Genomic DNA, 24,234 nt, shown 5'->3' on the forward strand with positions numbered 1-24,234 from the left:
AACCCGATTCCTTAAAAGCTATTGCGAGATTGCGAGGAAGACATCTGTACCAAAAAAAATATAACCACACGGAAACTATTGGTAAGAATGATATTATGAACAGAGACACATTAACGATTTGGGTATGAATTTAATCTGTGCAATCTTGATGATGATTGTATACTTCTTGGAGTTCACAGTTTTCGAAATATACTTCGGGGATTGTTGGTAATACTTATTATATGGATATCATTATCCAACATGCCATGCTGCCGCCATGTTTTTCATAAATAACAATAATAAAGTTCACCAAAGCCACACCATTCTCTTAACGTAGAGGGATATATTGTATGTTGTGGATAATGATGGCTCGAGACAGACATGTTTATGATACGTCGAACTGTCCACGGTTTCACCACAGGGAGGTTATATGCATATGAGAAGAGACAACTTCAACGTTGCATGGAGACGTATGGCAATGTCAAGCGAAATACTTTCAATGGCATCGAGACAAAATAATGTTCTGTGGCTCACTGGAATATCTGGTTATTTCTAACAGTGGACCCGTGCAGTTAGAACTGGTCATTAGCAACCTATCCTTGTGGTAAGAGGCGACTAACGGGATCAGGTAGTCACACTCGCTGACTTGGGTGACACATGTCATTGTATCCTATTTGTGTAGAGTCATTGTATCCTGTTTGTGTATATCAGTGATGGATTGTCTGGTCCATACTCGATTATTTGTCGACCACCGCCGTATAGCTGGAATATTGCTGAGTGAGGCGTTAAATGCCTACCGTTGTAACGTTATTGATTGTTTAATGTGGTTTCATTCTGTAAATATGATTTAAACACATTCTAGATGGAATAACTACCTCGGACAATTACAAGAATGATTTAAATGAAAAGAGTGTCATCTGAGATGCAGAAAAAACATGCATGAGCAACGGACATTCAAGTTGATAAATTCATTTGGGCCATGAAAGAGAGGTAACGTTGGAATGTTGGAGATTGATATAACTTTCAAAATTATCTGAATCTGATGGCGGCTTTCTATTTTACGAAGGAAATACATAAATGAAGAGTGAAAAGGCTACACAGACTGATCACATATTTTTCTCTGTCCAGTTCCATTCCTTTCAAACTAAGCGTGGATATGTATGTTGCATTTTACAAAAATGTGTTATGTATCCGTTTAACTTCGTATTCAGCATTTCGTTTCAGCTATGTGGCGCTTGTCAGTAAATAATCGTATCTAGGCAAGATAATCACGTGTTATTTGAACGCAAATAATATCATCGCATGCCTCTTTGGGGTATAACTGCTACAGAGCCGCGTCAGAGTTTTATTAAATCAAGGCTTGCCCATGTTATCACTATTCAGTTTGAATTAAGATAAAATACATCTGAATAAAGTTGTAAAGATTAGTGCCTAAACTATATGAGAGATGTGTAAATACATTTTGCTGGATCAACGGTCAGATTAATCTTTCAAGAGATAGCCAATTATTTTTTACAAAGGGAAAATGATAGGCAATCAGCTGCAATTGATTTATACCACATCCTATTGTTGTCCCCAGAAAACCTACTCTCCTGAGAAGAATAAGGGATTTTCAACGCAAAAGAATTCTCTTTTTTCACGTTTCAATTAAAGTAAACTATTTAATCACGTTGATGCTTTCAGCTAAGAATTAATCGGCTTTCTGCGATTCTAAGAAAGCGTTTGGATATCACCCACCAGGCAGCACACTGAAATTTAGAGATCTTTTTGCAGGCTTTCAGCAGGACAAACTTCCAGAATGCCGGTGCCCTGAAGTGTGAAGACACAAAGTAGATAGGAAATTGGCACCTAACTGGCACCCCTGTTGGTATTCCGCGCGAAAATATTGGAATAATTGGCAAAATTCTCAACAAATAAGGAAGGGATTTCAAGATTACAGCGAGGGTTATCAAATCGTGGCTCCAATTTGCTACCATCTTTGGTAGTATAACACTCTTCAGTCAATTTTGTACTCTTTCACCTGTTTCGGGTCCTCAAATGTGAAAAGTAAGCCAGCACTGTTGGCCCAAATCAGTCCGAAAAACTAGTTTTGAATGAAATCCGTAATCTGAGGGTTAGGATCAATTGACTGGAAAGTTGTATCGATTTGGGCACACTGCTTGTCAGACAACTGCTAACAAGGAAAGGTAATTACATTGGCGCACCAAATGATGTTTAGGTATCTGTGTGGCAGGATCGATAAAAAATGGGTCAGTTTATAGGAAATACTTTCCTTACAACTCTTGTCTTTGACGACTAAATTCTGCCGATATATCAATGCCTTCCTATGACATATATTGCATATCGACCTGAGTGTTTTTTGTGTGTGAAAGTTGAAATGATACCACTTCCCTTAGAGCTAAGTCCAATAACGCTAAAATGAGAACGCATCAATGCAGTAATTCCTGTTTAGGGACTGGCGTTATGACATATATAAGCACATTGTACTTTAACCAAATGATAGGCGCCATTTAACTACGTTTTTTAAATGTTCATGACAAGAATGGGATATTTCCACGATGGAAATAACACATAAAAACGACTAATTAGAACTCTCCCGAGATACGATTGATTAACTGCAGAGAACAAAACATTAAAAGGGAATTCTTGAATGTTCATGAGTTAGTTACTGTTTTTTGTACGTGACGATGTTTTTGCGTCTTCCAAAGCTTCTCGAATTTCGACAGTCATGGCAAATAATGATGTTGCTTCACATTATTTGTTTGTGCGTATGTTTGTTTGTTGATTAACGCTGCACTCAAAAGTTCACTTCTCTATGGCGGAAGTCGGGTATATTCGAGTCTGGATCAGACAATCCAGTGACTCACATCATGAACATCTGTCTACGTAACTGAGATATGGTGACATGCGTCAAGCAAGTCAGCTAGTTTGACCACCCTATTCCGTTAGTCGCCTATTACGACAAACATGGATTACCGAAGATCAGTTCTAACCTTCAGGTATACTTAGGTTACTTTCAGTTTTTGACAAACTGTCACGCATCTTCGAAGACAGATAACTGTATCTATATCTCATCACCTTCACTGAAAATGCACATGGGGCATACTTATAAGCTTTTACTTCAGTTTAGTATTAAGGCTATATCAGAGCTGTACAAAAATGCAAAAATCTAATGTTTTGATATGATGAAACTTGGTATATTCATCATTAAATCTGTGGTGCAGTAACCGTTTTAACCATGCTACTGGAATTTATAGAGTCGCCATTTTTCCTCCTGAAGAAGCATTTTCCGTTGCATTTTCCAGTCGTGTGTAAAACATTCACAGCGATGTTTCAACACAGACCTCATGTGGACAATGGCTGATCATTAATCGTTTTCAGTTTAAAAACAAAACATTCATGTTTTTTCTATGAAATTCGAATTTGCACATTTCCACCTCAAAAACATATAAATATTAAAATGTTCAACTCACTGGCTTTAATTTCAACTGTTCCCTTTATGAAACTTTTCATGTCTTTTGAATCCAATAAATAAGCCACATAAGATTCCTTTTATCATAACAGCTCGAAACAAACGACTCTAAGTGGATGTTTTGAAACTTTATCACATTTAACTTAACCAAGTAATCCTCTTTTACACATCTATCTCACTCTCGGTGCTGTTTCTTGCATTATATTCTTTGATTAAACTTGAGAACTTACAATAGAAAGAATATCGGTAATATTTCAAAAGAATTACACAGACATAAATGCATAATTTTCAACGTTATCCTAACAAACTAATAGTGTCTTCGCTATTAATGCTAATCGCTGTGTGCATACAGAAGAATCACATATATCCAAGAATGGCAGAATAGTTAATATTGACCAGGGATGCTGCAATCTCGCGAGACCTCGTGGTAAATAACATTAACTGCAAGCAAATACCATTACGATTTCAGAGACTCAGTTACGGCACCACAAATCGGCATGGTTGTCGCAAAAAAGTGTAGTGCAAACACTCGAGTGTATAGTTCGCCTCGACCTGGCCTTTCAAGGCCTTATTTTCTGAGGAACTACCCCAGGCGTTTGCTGCAAGTTAAAGGTCATTGTCTATTTAGCAATATCCTACAAGCAGGTCGCGTCTGACCCCAAAACAGCCATGATGTAATCGCCTGTGTGAAGAACACACCAGCATAGTCTTTAGGGCAGATATCTTTTCCAACACATAAAATCGCGCTACTAAAATAACCAAACAACCCGAAACACTTCAATCTCATTTAGTGATTCAAATATTTGCAAACAAAATTAACTATTTTTTAACAAAACGTAAAGGTGTATGCGTAATGGATGAATGAATTTTTCAATTTCTCCTCAGAAATCTGGATTTCGAGAAAGACATTTAGAGAGTCATTGTTGTGCCGGATTTCACTCATAGTGAGTTGATTTATCAGACGGTAGATCAATCACAAAGTTGTTTCGATTAATGTTACAAGTTCGTTTAAAAAACGAACATATTGCAGTAAACCCATGTTTGAATTCGTAGTGAACATTCTGAATGTACCTTAACTGTCAGCCTTGAAATCAGACGGATGCGTTGGTACAAGAATTTCGCGACTAGATGACATACATTCGCGACAAGCAAGAAACTAAAATTTAATAGTTCTTGAAGTATTGCAAAGAAAGATATGTCGCTCTAGAATACATCATATTAATGTTCAATATGTATTTTGATGATTTTTGAAGCTGTAATGTGAACGACGCGGATAATACTGTACTTTATAGCATTTTAAAAAAATTCTTTCTCCAGCATTCTTTGGTTGGGCGTGGCATCAGTGCCATATATGGCTAGTTAGAGTACCACGAACATAATGCCTGATAACAGCCACATAATTCTTGATAAAAATATGCCGATGCTGCATCGACATTACTGATGAACAGAAAATACACATCGACGTGGGAAAAGAAAATATATCCAAGGAAATGTATAATAAATGTACACGTTTAATCTGAAACTATTGTGACGTTCCATTATTTATGACGGAAAAAACAAAATGCATTATTAGGACACATGGGACAGGTTTACACAAAATAATAACGTCTGATAACTAAGGTTCTGAGTGATTCTATACCATCTCGAAAATGACATCAACGTTAACGCCTTGTGTGGCAACAACGTCTTGTCAATAGCGTGGACATCTTGATGACTGCTAGGGGTATTTGGTCCCTCTTTTGTTCCAGCATCAGTGAGTTGGTCGAATTGATGTCGAACCTATTGCATATGTGGCATTGTCCTTTTGGAACAGTATTCCTTGAGGTTGTCCTCTGAGAAAAGGAAAAACTAACGTCAGAATAATATCCTATGGATGATGACACGTATGTTCATTTCACCACAAATTCCGCCATACTTCATGTCCTCAGAATGGACAAACGTTGGTTGTTCGCATACGAATATTTCACCTTTGCATCGAAACAACCGCATCCTGAAACCACTTGTTCTTATCGTCACGATCCATTGATCAGATGTACTTTAAACTAACAAGAATCCTGCAATGGCTTATTTACACGATGCTCTCTGTGCTTTGACTCATCCCTTGTACGCCCAGTCTTACTGAAACAGATTGCCTTTTGCATGCTGCCAAGCCCTCTTACCGAAAGGACACCGGTACCATACGGACGCCACTCCCTCTCTTCTCGTGATGACCGTGACATTTCTCTCGCGTGCTTTCACCAACTGTTTTCATAGTTTTATATCCACTCAGCATTCGAAACTCGTCCTAACATTAAGACACCAGGTTTACAGAGCGAATTTGAAAAATCATGTTTCTCAAAATGCACCGATTTGAAACTGCGAAATGATTTTGGCCCTGTTTGGACAAATGTTTTCAACCAAGGTTCCAAGTGAAGGTGTCGCAACAACCAGCCGGCCTTTGCCATATAACGTGGTATTAGATATCACGTTTACAGCATTGTAAGTGAAAACCGAAATTATGATTTATTACCCGATCACACATATTGCTCAATATGTAGTTCTTGAAAATGTTGGGAAATCAGCATTATTTTACCTAGAGCTTTTCCGTTAATGTCACTCGGCTTGGGCCGAGCTGAAACGGAAATGCCCGAAGGCGTCCGAGAGGACAGATAATTAAAGCTGACGAAAAAGGGTCTCACAACATGTTTTGTTCTCTCAGGCCCGCAGGTGTTACGTATTGCTCAAGTCTGTCTGTTCGTACTGAGTGCATTCAGTGAAATGTGATACTTAATGCATCCGATGATAAGAGGACAAAGAGGATACTTGGTCCCATCTGCATAGGAGTATAAGAAACAAACATGTTATCATGAAATGGGCTCTGCATGACTGTTCGTTGTAATCAGACGTGATAATTAGGAAATACCTAACAAGCTGAGATCCCTGAGAGTTTATATGGCTTGGGGGAATCACGTACCGGTATCCTATATCACAGGAAGATCGATACACAAGGGACAGCCCGGGGTTTGTATGACAACTCAACTTAGAATCACTCTAAAATATTCTTCTTCATAGTTACTAACTCTCTTAAATTACATGTTTAGTTGCTTGTTTGCAGCCGTGGGTAGCCTAGTGGTTAAAGCGTTGGTTCGGCTCACATGAAATCCGGGTTTAATTCCTCACATAGGTGCACTGTGTAAAGTCCATTTCCTGGAATGTCGCAGTGCTGGAATGTCGCCAAAAAGTAAGCCACACACTCACTGCTTGTTTAAAGCCGCACTATGCAATTGTCCACGTCTGTAAACAGTCAACTCTAGGCCGGTGAATGACATCGCGAGCATTGAACTACGATGAGGACGCCATGATGACATGCCTCGGCTACGTCAGCGAGCCTGGCCATCCGAAATATCAAAAAATATTTAAATGTCACTATAGTGGCCTCTTACGACACACATGGCCTGCTGAAGACCACCTCTAGCTGGGAATTTCATGTTTTGCATGTTATGTAATGTCACGTTTTACCGTACTTACACCGTTATTTAAATTTGTTCTTTTGTTTGGTGTTTCTTGCCTTAATTAGGAAAATATTCAGGCTGTTTGACTAGGTCATGCAGATAGAGTCTCGACCAGACAAGCCAATAATGATGCGAAGTTGACTGCTATATCACAAAACATTCATGGTGGTATGGCGTTGTTCCTATATTGTTCCGTTGTTCCACCCGCCCTTACTCTGGGGAGAATTTGCTAGTTGCCATTTCATAACCATTAAACGATTAATATGGCTTGCTCAATGTTTTCAAGCCAAATAATTGTCAACATGTTTTGAATCTCAACATGTTTTTATCGATGATAAAATCCAGACTTACCTTCCAAAACCAGGGTTGTGGAAATTCAATCCAACATTGGCAACTTCCGTTTATGATTTTTGTTTCGTTGATTATCAGCATAGGGAGGGAGAACAGCATAGCAGATGCCCACGACAGACCAACAAGGACTCGTGCTCGGAGATCTGAACAAAGAAACCTTCCTTTAGTTTGCTCCATAGTCGGGGACAACACTGATAATTAGCACAGGAATCGCATCACTAGAGGCATGTGATAGACAAGTGTCGTACTTTCCCCAAAAGAATTTATCAAATGGAAAGACATTTCCAAATAATTATGATACCTATCAGGTGCGATCATATGATTTTTATTAATGTTCGTGCATATAAATAGATAATGAAATTCTTCACCAATATCTTTCATATAACACACTTTCTATCATTTACTGGGATTCGTCATCTACTCGGTTGTTGACATGTGTCAACAACGTCAGCGAGTGTCGTCCAGTTATCTTACCATAAGCATGGGTTGCTGAAGGCCAGTTCTAACCCGGATGTTCACGGGTTGGCTAGTAACAGTAAAGGTAATTGTGAGCAATTCGTATGTACACGTCCTCTGATAACCTGCTCGTAAGAAATCAGGAAACCACGATTAACCAGCATAAGCCCGGATTTGTACAAGAAGTCGCACGTCACTGTATACAAAGACATCTTGAACCCAGCGTTGAAGTCCTTTCACCCATCTCATGAATCGTTGGTTGTGTGTCCTGTTTGTCATTGTGTGAGCCACCGACAATTGCTGTGAAGTAACTGTTTGTGTTAGATGCTGGCCGCTGTTAAATATGTCTGACGTATAACATCAGTGTGGGTTAAATGCACTTATATGATGCAATATCATTCTCAAATGAGACTCGAAAGAATACTTATGAATGTTCACAATGAAGTTTAAATAATACCGCTGTGATTACGACCAAGGTTTATATATAGTCCTGGCACCTTTGAAAAAGAAGGCTGGTCCTGAATTAATGGTCCTCAAACTGTCTCAAAATGTTAACGAAGGCATTTAAAACATTTCTTTGTGTTTCAGGCATTGGAAAAGACAGCAAATAAAGGAAAATCCACTTTGAGCAGCAAGTGCTAACCAAGGACATTTAAAGGAGTGAAAATTAGCTCAATATCACCCCAAAGTCTATGCAAGAGCTCCACACAGCGTTTACGAGGCGTACGAGGACGTGAAGCCCTTACGGAGAAAATCAAATCCCGCGCTTGAGCGATTACTGTGACAAACTTCCGTCCAATTACAGGTCATGGACGGCCATGTAAGATCCATTTTCTGTCGCCGACAACCGAAAAGAAAGGGGATGTCACTTTTTTGGATCTTATAGAGAACTGAATGATCGATTTTCATTTTCTCAGTTAATATCACTATGGCTTTGCGCGGATCTCTTAAAGGGAAACAGCGTATCTCATGTAAAGTAGACCAGAGGTTTTATTTTTGCAATTTGTAAATTAATGTGATCATTTAATTACGTTTATGTGTACCATAACTGTAACACAGATACAACCTATAAAGTACACTGTCCAGATACACATCTAGAATGTGATCATATATTTCCGAAAGGGGTGGAAATCACTCTTTCCAGTAGATCAAATTAGGCTCAAGATAAGATTCTTATCTCTAAACTACAACTAATGGTTCCAAAATTCCCCGTTATATCGATATTTCCTTCCAGAAATGCAGTATTGACTATGCAGTATCCGATTTCATGTGTTTTCATAAAGTATAATTAAGAAATGAACGGTTAAATAGACTGATCACTCCTCTTGGTTTAAACATAACAAATCAAAGAGTGTAAAGTGCTAGGTTTACTTATGAATAAATGTCCAGACAAAACCAGGGCCTAGATTTTCGAAGCCCTCTTAGCGCTAAGACAGCCGTAAGTTAATGTATGGCACGTACGATTACCTTAGCGCTAAGAGATCTTCGAAAATATAGGCCCCTGCCGTTATTCTCGAAATGTTCGTAGCCCTAAGACGTCTTAAGTTCGATCGTAGCCAATGTATTAAGAATAGGCCTAAGACGTTCGTAGGGTTATGAAAGGGTATGTAATACTAATGATATCAGGTGTTCACGTGTAGGTGAGCGTATCCTGACCAACCGGCGCCAACCACCCTAAACACATGCAAACGAAGGCTGGTGAAACTTCGAGCGGTTTAGATCCCTTGTAGAGAAACCTTTAGCTCATGTTCGATTCCCCATATGGGTACGATGTGTGAAGAACATTTTTGAAGTCCCCAGTCGTGATATTGCTAAAATAATGCTGTAGACATTCCCTGGTCAGTTGATCGCCCAGACGATATTCGTATGGTACATGTCAAATCAGGGAGTTCCGTTGGACATTATTTTTGTCACAGACGGATCAGGTTTTGAAATGTCTTCCACGTGTGTGTCAGGAAGCATTCAAACTCTAAAGTGATTTTGGTTCAGTTTTGTATGTAGGCACAATGTGTGAAGCCCATTTCTGGTGTCTGTCTCAAAGGGGCGTAAAACTCACTCACTCACTCACGCATCTCTGTTGGATACGAGTGCATTTGGGAAATGCCTGTCATCAATCCTATGTGTACGTGATAGCGTTCCATTGACACATGAACCGTGTAGGTCCGGATTAGAATAATGGCCTTAAGTAACCCATGCTTGTTGTAAGAGGTAACTAACAGGATCGGGTAGGCCGGCTCGGTGACTTGCTTGACACATGTCACCGGTGCCCATTTGCGCAAATCGATGGTCATGTTGTTCATCACTAGATAGTCTGGTCCAGACTCGATCATTTACAGACCGCCGCCATATAGCAGAGAGCGGCCTTTTACTAAACACCCTCATTCACTTATGGACACATGCTATGAAACAGTCGTTTATGAGCCTCATGGTTATAGAAATGGCTTTGGTTGATTTTATATTTTAACAATCACTGTGTGAAATATCTCAACCCAAACATACTAAATTTATAATGTATTTTCAGCACATGCAAAAAATGAAGCATAATATTAAATTACTTGAACATGGATACTTTTGCAAGGTCAGAAAGCCAGTTTATTACCATTCCGAAATTTGTCTTATTCAATGTTTTCTTGATCTCATGTTGTGTGTTTTGTGGAAGTCTTTCCTTTCTGTTAAAATGTTGCAAAACCCACCCCTTTCTTGTCTTTGTGATGACTCACGTCAAACAATTCAGAAAGGCAATCAATTATTTATGGCCAGTAAATGAACAGTAGTATAGATATGCGCCATTGTTGATCGCCAGCATCATTCATCTCAGTCCACTGTTGAATACGATAGTAATTGAACAAATTCTGTTATTCGATCCCTACAATGTCTGTGCTTGTGGCATTAATCTGATTGCTTTCAGCGGAACAAGACATCATGCTATTCTAGAAACAAAGGGTCTGTCATTCACATTAATTATGTATTTGTCATCAGATGAAACTGGTCAGATTAAAATATTGTTCCAGCAGTCCACATTAGCAAACATGCTGTGGATTCGGAGTTTCATTTCCGCATACTTAAGGTCAGGTCAGTCATAATCACAATTCACATACGGGTCTTTCAGCATTCGCCAAATACAGCATGCCATTTTATAGGTGGTGTTGCGTTTGGAGAATGTAAGATACTGTTACGGATTTTTTGTGCGTTCGTCGGAGACAGCATACTGATATGTTTGCGTTCACAGCATACAACAAACTGCATACAACAAACTGCATACAACAAACTGCATACAACAAACCGATTCAACACACTGTTTTATGGATAGTTTTGTCAATTTGTCGGTTAGTCTTTTCACCGTAGATTCGAGCGTCGAAATTTCATTTCCTCATAAAGCCACAAACGACAGCATACCATGTTATGGATTGTCTTGCATTTGCCGAATTTAACATAATGTTTTATGGATGATGTTTTTTTTCGCGTTTGCCGAATGCATGATACAGTTTTATGGATGTTTTTTGTGAATTTGTCTGATACTTGATTTACTCGTAGATTGCCACAGCAGACAGCATACTGTTTTATGGATTGTCTTCCGTTCGTCGAATGCAGTATGGACTTTTTGAGAGTCGCCGAACACCGCATGCTGTTTTAGGGATGTTTCGGCGTTCACCGTAAGCAATATACTGCTTAATGATATGTTTTCTTTGAAAATTTGCCTTTTACTTCGTTGTGCCAAGCTCTTCCAACAAAGACTGCTTCTGTGCATTTGTGTCACGTTACAGTATCATTGCTGGTCGTGCTGAAATGAACTTTAGTGTGGGCATCAAATAATACGAGAGGTCATGCTTTGAAATTGTTTTCCTATCCTCTAATTCCGCAATTAACTTTCCAATTAAGGTTGGGATTACTTATTGATTATCTGATCCAGTGAGGACTTTGTAGGATATTGAATTTATAAAGAGTATATATAACCACGTCTACTCGGGAAGGTTGATGGTAGAAATACCTGTGCTGTACTTATATTTAATTCCTTATGGCCTAGAATCTTCGGTATTCATGACTGTGAATGCACATTAGATATGGAGTTTTGAAAAGGTGGGTAACCATGCGAGCAAGTGCGGACTGTTCACAGGTACCTAATTGTTGCTAACTCCAGCTTTAATATATCGATCAGCTTTAAATGATATCAGGGTATCATATAACTTTAATTTCGACTCTTCCGATTGATTTGAAAACTTTGCTGAGACTGACGTTTGAAGACCAAACGGATTTCTAATTGCACTCGTCGTTTGTGCAAGAAGCCAACGTTAAAGTTAAGCAATGAAACAAATGTGTTTAGGAGACTTTTAACCGTGTGTAATCTTGTGCAGAATTCTGAATAGTTTCTAAAGTTAGTATTTGACTTAGGTCGTTTTGGGCTGGGTGTATTAACTAAAGTGGGGACAGAAACCCGAAGTTGCATAAGATTGTAGACGTTTGCAACACTGTTGCAAGCCACTATGTTGCCGACAGTTCATCTTAATTTATATATTACGTTTACATATGACGTCATCGGATGTCCTGTCAGTTACTCATGGATACACTCACTAATGTGACTTGACGAAATTTCTGTGTACTTACGGCTTCCAGTGAAACTGAGTGGTCTTGCGATTGCGTCAAGTCGGTCGATGCTAAGGGCTACCAGTGCGTACGTTGATGCGTAAGTGACCACGCCCATGAAGTATCTCACCAGCTTACACCCAACAAGTCCAGCATGCCAGTCAATTGTCGTCTTCCAGATCATGTCTGTGAAAACATTCACCAATCCGGCAGACAAATCTGAAAAGATATTGCGAACAGTGAACGTGTGACAACGGCCTGTGTGAGTGAGTGAGTGAGTTATTTTTTTGCCAGTATTTAGAAATATCACGGATGGGGGCAATCAGAAATGGGCTTTACACTTGGTACTCATTTGGGACTCGAACCACTAGACGTCCTGCTATGAAGAGCATTTAAGTTATATCGGTGATCGACAGAAGACCAAACCTGCAGTGGTGGAGGTGTTAGATTTTACCATTTTGGTGAAACCAACGAGGACGGTTATTGTGCTGACAAAGCAAACTCGAACCCACGATCAAATACTCTTGGCATGCGCAATATCCATTATCCTTCATGTTGCAATCCAATGATTACTCCCTTGTGTGGTACAATGACTGCTCCCGTCATCCGGGGTTTTGTACTATCATGTCTGACTAAAGCATGGAAGCGTGACTTGCGGCGTAGTCTTCTTTTCTCTTGGCACAGAGGCCTTTTTCGCTGGGGTCCGTTTTCTTCGTATCCCTTTTGATCGATGCTCTTGCTGTTGATCACTTGGTTGTGTGGTTTAGTCTCGACTATTTACAGACCGCCGCCATATAGCTGGAACATCGCTGAATGCGGCGTTAATCAACAAACCAAACCAGTGATTGGTTGATAGTCAACGCTCTGTAACATATGGTCGACCCAGTACTCGTGTCTGCTATCTAATACCGCTGTAATCCTCTGCAAACATGGGTCGACATGTTCATTATGTGTTTTTCACGCAATTCCAGAAAATTAAGAGACAAGGCGCCTTTTCACATATTCCTCCCACTTGACTGTCAATTGTCATTGAAATAACGGACCGTTAACATGTGTCCACAGTGCATCGTAATCCAACGATTGGGGAAATTCAATTATCCTTCTTTCACAAATTTCAATAGCTTTAAAAAGAATTCTTATGTAAATTCATTCATGAAGAAATGCAAACAATTTTCTTGGTCGTTTCAGATAAATACGGCTACAGTGTTGCCCATACGTTAAAACCCTTTACACAAATGAATCGTTGTTAAGGTTGTTGCAACCCACAACCTTTGATTTAGACCATGATCATAGGCTGGTGGACCTAATTAAGTATATTTGTTGAAAACACCTTAGATTTTCAGGACAATAATTAATGAAAATGGATACGTAGACTAATTTAATAAACCATACAAACTGAAAGTAATTTTTTTTACATATTTAACAAGGAATATAATAGATTTGGTACTATAAGCCAGTATTCTATATTGTGTTATGTCCAAGTTTAAAATATTTTTTATACAAATATAACTGATCACAAGACTGTAGACACCGTGAGGTAGGCCGTTTTGTAAACCAGTGGTTAAAACGTTGACTTCTCAGGCCGAAGTATTGGTCTGCGGTTACATCGTTACACCCACTTATCTCGAGGGTTTAGGATCAGTGCCAGTGCATCCTGCCGCTTGGAGACATTTGCCCATATTTAAAGGCAGTTAAATTTGTGTGAATTGATACGCTGCGTTATTTTGTGACGTCACATAGATTAGGGTGAGAGTTGCTTCCCTTTCACAACGGGACGTTACTCTAGCAGTCCGATGGATTTCCGCGAAAGTCAGCGAGGGGCGATGTGTATGAAGGCCGTGGTTATTTTGCCTTTGTGTAGGAAAGCCATTGTCAAAGATTCGGTCTAGATCGACTGTTGTCACTCTGACACTGACACAGACATATACATTAGACTACTCATGTAACGAACTGGTTGTACTTCTCACGGCCACTTGCTGAATAGTTTATGACCAGAAATTACTGGTCCCTTTGAGTTCGATTTAAACGTAGATACTATATATTAATGCACAGACAGCTTGAATTTTTAGGTTTTAGGTAATGTAGGTGAGAGATGCTTGACGGCAGAATTAATAACGACATTAATGACTAAAGGGCCACTTCTTGTTTTGTGAACGGAGATATACTGTTCGAGGAATAATTGTTAGTATGCCGCGGTTCAGTCACAACAATAGCTATTCCTGAAACAGGATATTTCTCGTCTTAAAACACAGTTGTGTGATATTACATAAACAACTAGGAACAAATCCATATGTAGTTTTGCAGATTCTTACAGAGGAGAAAACGAAACCCATAATCGGAGTAACGAGATGGAGTTGTGAAAGTGAATTATTTCATCCCAATAATCAATAAATGTTTCATGAAGTCAAATAAGTTTAATTCGCCAAAACAACATTTTTTGCTTTTGAATAGCTTTTGATGGTGCACAGTTGATCTGAAACAAGTCCCTCTTTGCCTCCACCATGCACATTCATGATATGAATAATGATTGATGGATAGGTCGATCGCAGGTTTGCATACTGAGTAGCAAGATATTGAGATTGTTGTAAGAAAATACTGTTCATAAAATCGTTTTTCATCTCTGCAGGGTCCATTCATCATTGCCATTATTGTCAAACAGACAGCAATCGAAGATAAATATGATGGTAAACAGCAGCGAATGTTGTTTGAATATGTTATACTGTCCTCTAACAATTTCACCTTGAATGTATTGGTTTGTCTGCATTGGTTTTGTTAACTATAATGACGAAGTTAATGTCATAAGGAGACTTTGGTAATGATAATGTTCCAGACTATTCAATAACTATATTTATACATTCTCTGTAATACGTTTCTTTTTGCCTAATCATTGTCATTTTGCACTCAGACTAATTATGTCGGTCAATGTTTTTCAAATATTTGCAGATATGGCTGTTTGTGAAATGCTATAATTTTATAATCTGTCATCTATACTACTCACACTTTGCTCAGGATCAAATCTTGGATTCAACAGAAAACTATTAGATGGGGTCAAATACCTTAAAGTATGCATGCATCCTAGTTTTCAGTCTGTCATTTCATCTTGTGGATCCCACACCTGCTATCGACATCTGTTATTTATTTGTCATCGACTTGTTCCATGATTGGCAAAATTGTTCATTTTTATGGTTACTGATGTATCAAGTACATGAGGTTAAAATGGAAGTTTGCCTAAAGAAGGGTTAAAATATTTTTATTTATCCATTTTTAAATATACACTTTTTTTCAAATATAAATCTACGTTTCAGTACAGTTGTTAAATTGCATGATCCTTAGCAAAGTGTGAGTAGTATATAGTGTCAACTAGGAAAGAAATCGATGACTTGAACATGACCTTGGATAAATACGCAGGCTTTGTAATATCAGTTCCAGAACAATGCTATCCAAAATATCTTCTGTGTGACCTATAAATCTGTTTGAGTCCATTGTTACGATACAACGGAGGTGTGTTCGGGACTACATAGCAAGCATCGAAAGAAGAAGATATGTCTGTTGTTCTATGAAGATTATACTTTTCTAGTATTGTTCCAAATTCTTAAGTTTCAGTTCGTAGCTGTAACAGAAACGATATGTAACAGATGTGTTCACTGGCAGTGTGACAGAAGGGGCGCGATGAGCACATCGGGTGTTCGGACAATATTCCTATTCTGTAAAGTATGGGAGACCTGTCTCAAAAGTAAAGGCAAGAACGTACTGGTTTCCTGCCATAGATCATAATCAGGTTCAAACTGAAGTTTAATTATACGATCAGTAGACCCTGGCACTGCTTAAGAAACTAAGCGACTCTACTCAAACAGTTTCGCTGCCTTCGGTTAGGGTCTCGCTTGAGTCCTTTCCATATTCCAGAAGGAATATTCCGACAGATCACAAAGAACTTCGACATGACCAAACTTATCTGATAGATTAACTGCCAATATGAGACTAACGTCCCCATACATTATAACTCATCTGTTATGAGGATTACACATAGACGTTGATTTATAGTTATAACTGTATGATATATCTGTCTGCCACACATAAAATCCCAACTATTTTTCTTCTAGGTCCCTGGCGTCATCAGCTGGATCTGCTTCTTTCCACCACGTTCTATACAGTGGTCATTACAAAACACAGGATTTCATCCATTTGATGTATTGCTCACCAGAGAGGGTGAAAAGGGTGCACGTAAAGACGATGCATGTCTTTGTGAAGAACACATTAATACTTGCCAAGAGATTTTCGTGAACTAAACAGGGTTTCATGAGGTCTAAAGACGATAGGAAAGATGAAATATGACGAACATGTAAGCTACGAATGACACAGTGCAGAGGCTGTTAGTATTTTCATGTTAAGCCCCTGGATTATGGTTCTAAGGAACCCAGACTTAAAATCGAGACGAATCTGGGATTCGAACCCATTATCAGCGGTTCCCTTGCGATCAAGGGACGTAACTGAGCTTTGTAGAGTGACAGACAACTAGTATCACATGGCATGGGCGTTGTATTACGAGATCTTATAATGATACATAAGATATAGGATTCATCATATTGTATTAGATCAGTCATAAGTGTTAGGACACTTATGTAATGGACTCCATTTATTTTAAATCGTTTCCTAGAGAGGACCATTATGTTTCGTTTTTAAATAATCGAGTCTGGTCAACATACCCTGCACATCGATCTACGCAGTTGTGAAACGAGGACACGAATTAGATACGCCATTCTCGTCAGCCACCTTTCAAAGACAAGCACAGTCTGCTGAAGACCAATTGTAACCCGGATTTTCATAGGCCCTCAGTGATACTCATAACTGTCTGTATTACACTCACAATAAATGCGCTCTTTATGGATAAATATCAACGCAATTAGTTCATGTCGACAATAGTTATATATGAACTATGTTCAGATGTGCAAAATATAATCACATGTAGAAGTAAAAATATTGCCTGGACGTTGAATGTTTCTACACGAAGAAAAGAGTTCAAAATAATCCAACTTAACCATCTCAGCATGCAAAATAAAAGCGACAAGACCCTTTCCATAATAATGAGAAATAAATACTGAAAGCTGAGTTCATTGTATTGACTATCCTGTTGATGGAACAAGTCTTTCATCTCATTTCCTTGGAATAGGATGAAAGAAAGCCAGCAGATATCATCGCAAATGTCTCTGATGCAGAGCCTATCTAGGTTGTATGACAACACTCTGATACATTCTAGTGAAGTAAATATCTTTTTTAGAAAGAAACTAATTTGTGAGAGGTTGATATTGCTGAATGCAATTATGGCAGGAACTATTTTAACGGGGAGCTAATCGTCATGTCACGATATTCGTCTATTCGTGGAGACGCTAAGGGACTAGGAGTCATGAAGGCAAGAACTGATGCTTTGAAAAGACTAAGCACGGCTTTTCGTGTGTTAGTGTCTTGGTATATTACATTTGGCATTTGAAAGGAGTGTCGCTATCTGGAGAGCGAAATGTCCATAGATGATTTTGTTTTATGCTTCACTTTAAAAGTATTGGTTGCCGGGTAAAAAGCAACAGAAAGAAATAAAACAAACCCAATCCTGTATTTCGCATTGGTGGGGGTTAACAGTGTCGTGGACGCATGTCAACGTATGTTTGCAATGATTTGTTTGGTTGGTTTGTTGTTTAACGACTCAGCCTTATTCCAGCTATGTGGCGCCGATCGGTAAACAGTCGAGTCTGAACCAGACAATCTTGTGATCAACAGCATGAACATCGATCTAATCATCTGTGATACGATGACATATGAAAGTGAGGCTTACCACCTGATCCCATTAGCCTTCTTTTGATAACCATGAGTTACGGAACCAATTAAGGCATCAAGTTAAGCAATTGCTATACGGTGACGTGTGTCAACCAAGGCAGCGAGCCTGACCACCAGCAGTCGCCTCTTACGACAAGCATGGCCATATGCTACTGAAGATCAATTCTAACCCGGGTGTTAACAGATATATGTCTTATATGCTTGTCAGAGGCAGGTGCTTAGTAAACAACTAGCTAAGGAATATGAAGTACTGCCAGATTTTCAACGCAGTTCACGACAACTGGTCATCTGGCCTTGTACTTCCTGTAATTGATGTTATCTGCCTTTGTTGTAGCTATAAAATGACAGGTGTTGTCTCTTGAGAATATCCTGACTGGGGCAGCTAGTGAGCGCCATGCAGTAGCTACAAGACAAGAGTACATCACAGCCTTTAGAACCTTACTTCTTTCTAACCCTCTTGAAAAGAGCAGTTTGAAAACCTATCTCCTATCTGTAAACACCGAAATTCTGGTAGCATCCAAAACTGTTTGGGTGCCAGATCTCTTTCAAGACATTCGTGAATAACATTATTTTGAACTTATGAATTATGTGAATTCTGGCGCATGTTACTGCTTGCTGCAGACACTCGATGATCTAAATTTCCTTTGTCGATTTATGTAAACCTGGAACTGAGGGTTGCTTATTCGTTAAGCTTGTGTGAGCATTTGCTGATTTCAAAAGACATTTCTGAGCAGACCTGCATCCAGGTTGATTCTGCGTTCAGGTTTTGAAAGCACGTGTAAAAACCTTTTACCCGTACCTGTAGACTTATCAAATCAATCCCGTTTTTAACACAATCCATCTATACGTGTGACATTTCTTTGCTCACTCTCGTCTTATTTCTATCGGTCCTATATCATGGGTCATTTTCGGATGCGATCTTAATCCTATATTTTAGAGTCCACTGTATCTGTGATGAGAAAGCAATTATCAACAGCGGTGTGCAACTTTTGCTATATCGATAAGGACCAAGCTAGATTAACGCCGTCGCTAATGTCAAATCATGCTTGATGGATTCCAGAGATACAAAAAAATCCTTGTTAATCTCCTCGGGATTACTGTCTTCTAGGTGTCTCATCACTGATGTATGTGTCGTTGGTGAAGAATAACACTAAGAAAACAAATCGGTCAGTGTAGCTTATATGTATAGTGGGTGAGAGCGAGAGACTAGGATAGAAGACGTTTGGTGGAAAGAACGATAGAGTGAGGAAGGCTGAAACTCAGAGAAAGAGGGAGGAAGAGATGAATGTGGGGGGGGGGGGAAAGAGGAAGGAGTGAAAGACTATCAAAGTCATAGAACAACTGCAGGAGTGTGTTATTTGTCAGGGATAAACAGAGTAGAGAATGTCAAAGACAGAGATATGTAAAACCCAGACAAATAATGACAATAAAACTGACATATATCCAATACGCAATTATTGGTGTTAGTTACCTGCGATAGCCAGATTGAGAATAAAGAAGTTCATCCTGGACCGTCGATTCTTGGTCAGTGTGATGGTCAGAATGACCATGCTGTTGCCGACAATGATGAATATGAAGAGGACACATAGGAAGCTGATCTGTTCAGTCTGAAAAGCAAAACGAAACATGAACTATCTGTGATCTGTCTGAAAAGCAGAACGAATCCTGAACTATCTCTGATCTGTCTGAAAGCAAACGAAACATGAACTATCTGTGATCTGAACGAAACGTGTTTTCTAACTTGAAGAACAGACGGTTTATTGTGATTGCGCCGTTGTAACTGAAGGCTTTCTGCTGTATAACAAGAGCAAAACACCAGCCAGAACTGAAGAATTATGTCGATAACTGAGTCAAAGCATTCTCTTATCTCTTAATGGCCTCTTAATGTTCGATGATACACATACAGCCTTGACGATACAATCAAATTCAAAGCACACCTGAACTATTTTGATGTGATGTGCAGCAATGTTAACTCACTGAACTCACTGAAAGAAATATCTGCTAAACCAGTTAATCATTGTATCGTTTTACTCCGTGGTTCGAACAACATGTCTGCAAACTATATCGCAAAAATCTCATTTGGAATTTCCGTGAAAGGTGCGCCATTGTGTGTATGCTTGGATGGATAAAAGGGCATTGGTTTTGTGGATGAAATTAAGTAGGCTTTTTTCATGGACACTGCATTGTTTTGACAATGTAACTGCATTGAAGTGTGGAGGAAAATGCATTGGTTGCCTTGGCTGAGTTGGGGAGATTGCTTAGTTGTTTGAGCAAATCACGTAGGTTATTTGTAGGACTGTATGTTGGTTGTGAGGGAGAGACTGCATTGATTGTATTGATTGAATGGAGTAGCTTGTGTGTAGGACTGTGTGTTGGTTGTGTGGGAGAGACTGCATTGATTGTATTGATTAAATGGAGTAGCTTGTGTGTAGGACTGTGTGTTGGTTGTGTGGGAGAGACTGCATTGATTGTATTGATTAAATGGAGCAGCTTGTGTGTAGGACTGTGTGTTGGTTGTGTGGGAGAGACTGCATTGATTGTATTGAGAAAATGGAGTAGCTTGTGTGTAGGACTGTGTGTTGGTTGTGAGGGAGAGACTGCATTGGTTGTGTTGAGAAAATGGAGTAGCTTGTGTGTAGGACTGTGTGTTGGTTGTGAGGGAGAGACTGCATTGGTTGTATTGAGAAAATGGAGTAGCTTGTGTGTAGGACTGTGTGTTGGTTGTGTGGGAGAGACTGCATTGATTGTATTGATTAAATGGAGTAGCTTGTGTGTAGGACTGTGTGTTGGTTGTGTGGGAGAGACTGCATTGATTGTATTGAGAAAATGGAGTAGCTTGTGTGTAGGACTGTGTGTTGGTTGTGAGGGAGAGACTGCATTGGTTGTGTTGAGAAAATGGAGTAGCTTGTGTGTAGGACTGTGTGTTGGTTGTGAGGGAGAGACTGCATTGGTTGTATTGAGAAAATGGAGTAGTTTGTGTGTTAGGACTGTGTGTTGGTTGTGTGGGTGTGGGTGTGGGTGTGGGTGTGGGTGTGGGTGTGGGTGTGGGTGTGGGTGTGGGTGTGGGTGTGGGTTGTTTGCCTGTGTGGAGAAAACTGCGTTGTGTCGTGGAAAATGCATAGGTTATGAATAGAATAGTCTATTGGGTGTTTAGGGGAAATGTAATGGTTTTGAGGAAATTGCACGGTTCTGAGGGGAAACACGAATTCGACACATCCATTTCATTTTACTAATAGTACAGTACCACTATTTTACTACTGTACTAAAAGTCTTCATATTATCCAATTGTTAGAAACAGTGTTCATTACAAAGATCCATTCACATACGCTGAGAGTAACAACATAGACTGGCGGCTCTTTAATCAGGTGGGTGGTGAACTTGCAAACAACTCAAAATGACAGGCAGCAAGACATACGTATTTCGCTCGGCGGTTTTCCAAATGTGAACTTATGTGATTTTTAGCGCACAGATTTCTGTTTGGCCTGTTGGTTCAACACATAACCTACAATCTACAATGACCTGTTGTAGCAGCAGTATGTATGACGAAGGCATGCAAATGAGGGACTTCGGATCTGACAGCGCGACCATACGAGGACTTTTGGGGGACTGAATCCGGTATTCGAACCAACACTCTGAGAGTCAGGCACCTTATCTCGAAATCAGCTGTCTAACCCACTGAGTCAAGGCGACTTCCACAAAGTCGGACAACTGGTAGATCAACATTTTTCGGAATATCTTACGTGTAAATGTAGGAAATTGTCAGGAATGTTCTTTTCAAACAGAAGGGTAATAACAATAAAACCGGTGTTTTAACGGTATCGGCAGTCTTTTAGAATGGTTCATTCTGTGTCACAATATGAGTATGACCTACCCTGGATGTAGAGGCTGCTGAATGTGAAACACTAATAAATCTCGTAAGACGCTATAATACTTGTCTGAATGTGAAATTCTTAAAATGCATGTTATGTAAAGATAAATTGCATTCGCGACATTGTGCTCGTTGCAAGATGGTTTTGTCGTTATTGGCCAGTGATGCGATCCGTATACACGCAACGAAGGTTGGAATCCCACATTCGCCAGCACCATGGTTTTTCGGTACCATCCGTTTCTATGGTTTGGGATTATACAAAAATGGTTCACGTCTAAAACGTACATTAAATGAGGCTTGGCAATTCCGTTGATGTTTATGGCATTTGCTACATGTGATATTTAAGATATTTTTAAAAACGGAGTTATACACACAACAGTATCACAGTTTCATGTACAGCGTTTTCTAAGCCTTTCGTCATAAATACACTTTGAAAAAAATCCTTTTCAAATAAAAAGGTGAAGAACTGGAGTATTGCTAAAAAAAGATTTTAGTAGAATACTAAAACAACGTCACACGAGAGATAAGCTGCTTTGAAATGCCTTAGTCCTTGGTCAAAGGAGATTACGTCCATTAGGTCTAGACAAAACCTCAGACATAACATCTATCTACATTAACTTGCTATAATGAGAAATAGTCTGAAAGTGACGGGTACTAATCCTTGTTGTTGCTCACCACGGCAGCGCCTCGTACAAGGTATATAGCGTGTGGGTTAGACAACTGTCTTGGTTTGATCGGAAATTAATGACCTCCACATTGGGTGACAGTAGAGCAGGAGTTTGCCATAACATAATACATGACAGCAGTAAAAGCACTGAAGATGCTAAGTAGGCCTGTCTATGGCAATATCGCCCTGGAATGCATATTAGTTCCACAGTAGTGGTTGGTATATGTGAACACAATATGACAGAGATGAGAATTTCCTCCCCACTTTACATGTTCAACTAAGGATAACGTTAGTGTGATGCAACTCCAGCATGATCTGATAAGAAGAAAAACCATTTCCATCTTTCTTTCAGTTGAGGAAGTTTGTCATGTGCACTAAATCTTTAGAATCTCGCTAGACTGGGTCTTCGTGTATTTGCGCTACGAAATCAGTTTTGTAAATGTGTAACTATGAATGTCATATATAGCACATTGAAACCAGTCATGATACCAGATATAAGGATGAAACACATCCTGAAGACAGACATTCAACTCAAGAACAGATAGCCTCAAGATGATTGCAAAACGGGTGAAGAAACCCTTCAATCGTTACCATCAATATAAACGATTTATTTAAAATGGCATATGAAGTCTAATTTGCTGCTGTCTGGTTGCTGACTCGTAGATGATAACATGTTGTTCAGAATGGCATTTTAAAAAGTCAGCCAATGAAACAGTCCAGATCTAAAAAGAAGGATGCTGAAATATCTACCATTGGGTTCATTCACCTCATCCATAATTTATGCATAGAAATATAGTCATATAATTTATGTTGCCATCCATTTGGAGTGAATTTGTGATGAGTCAAAAATGAACTGGACCGCTTCAATATTCAAAACGATGTCAAATGTACAATTTCATATCGACGTGTCACATAACCTGAGGTGTTTCATCGTCTTGAAGAACGCTGTCAGAAACACATGGTTAGTCATAAAAACGACATATAACGAAAACCTCATAACAGAAGAACCAACTGATGCCATCGGGAAATTGAAAACGCAATTTCATTTCAAAATTGTTCCCTCACTCAACTTAAATCACATGGAGTGGACTTCTCACACAAAGCGATGAAATTGGACATCCTAATTCAATCCCACAATATCCTAGATCATGTCAAGGAAGAGGAGAAACAGGTTTTTCTGCCAAACCGTCTGTTTATTCGTGAAAGGTGGTTTAAAAAGTGACGCCAGAAGGCACAACAGACACTCTTAAAGGGGTTTTAAGTGTCGGAAAGGTCTCTTAAACGTTTATTGGAGAGCAGCAAGGCTTATTTCAACAATCAAAGACTCTTTAAGCTGCTGATTTACAGCTGACAAAATTGCAAACGGATAATGAAAAAAGGTAATAAAGTATTTTTTCGCTATATCTAAGGATTTTTCACTTATTCACAGGTGAGACAGCAGCTCATTACACAGAGAGGGAGCTACGAATCAATTTGATATTAAACAGTTGCAACTATCCTCTTCCAATTCGTTATTACGTTGAGAATGAATTCTTGAACCGTG

General features: G+C 39.2%; 1 protein-coding gene across 1 annotated transcript in view; it reads right to left on the minus strand.

Moving 5' to 3' along the window:
* LOC137298350 (cardioacceleratory peptide receptor-like) overlaps nucleotides 1–24,234 on the minus strand; it is an 87,094-nt gene that overhangs the window by 37,331 nt on the left and 25,529 nt on the right. The window contains exons 2-4 of the mRNA XM_067830569.1: nucleotides 19,628–19,763; nucleotides 12,352–12,549; nucleotides 7,294–7,436 (exon numbers count right to left, since the gene is read on the minus strand). Of these exons, the coding sequence (XP_067686670.1) occupies nucleotides 7,294–7,436; nucleotides 12,352–12,549; nucleotides 19,628–19,763 (477 nt within the window). The remainder of the gene's footprint in view (nucleotides 1–7,293; nucleotides 7,437–12,351; nucleotides 12,550–19,627; nucleotides 19,764–24,234) is intronic.

This window comes from Haliotis asinina, chromosome 10 (assembly GCF_037392515.1).
Source record: "Haliotis asinina isolate JCU_RB_2024 chromosome 10, JCU_Hal_asi_v2, whole genome shotgun sequence".
NCBI lineage: Eukaryota > Metazoa > Mollusca > Gastropoda > Lepetellida > Haliotidae > Haliotis > Haliotis asinina.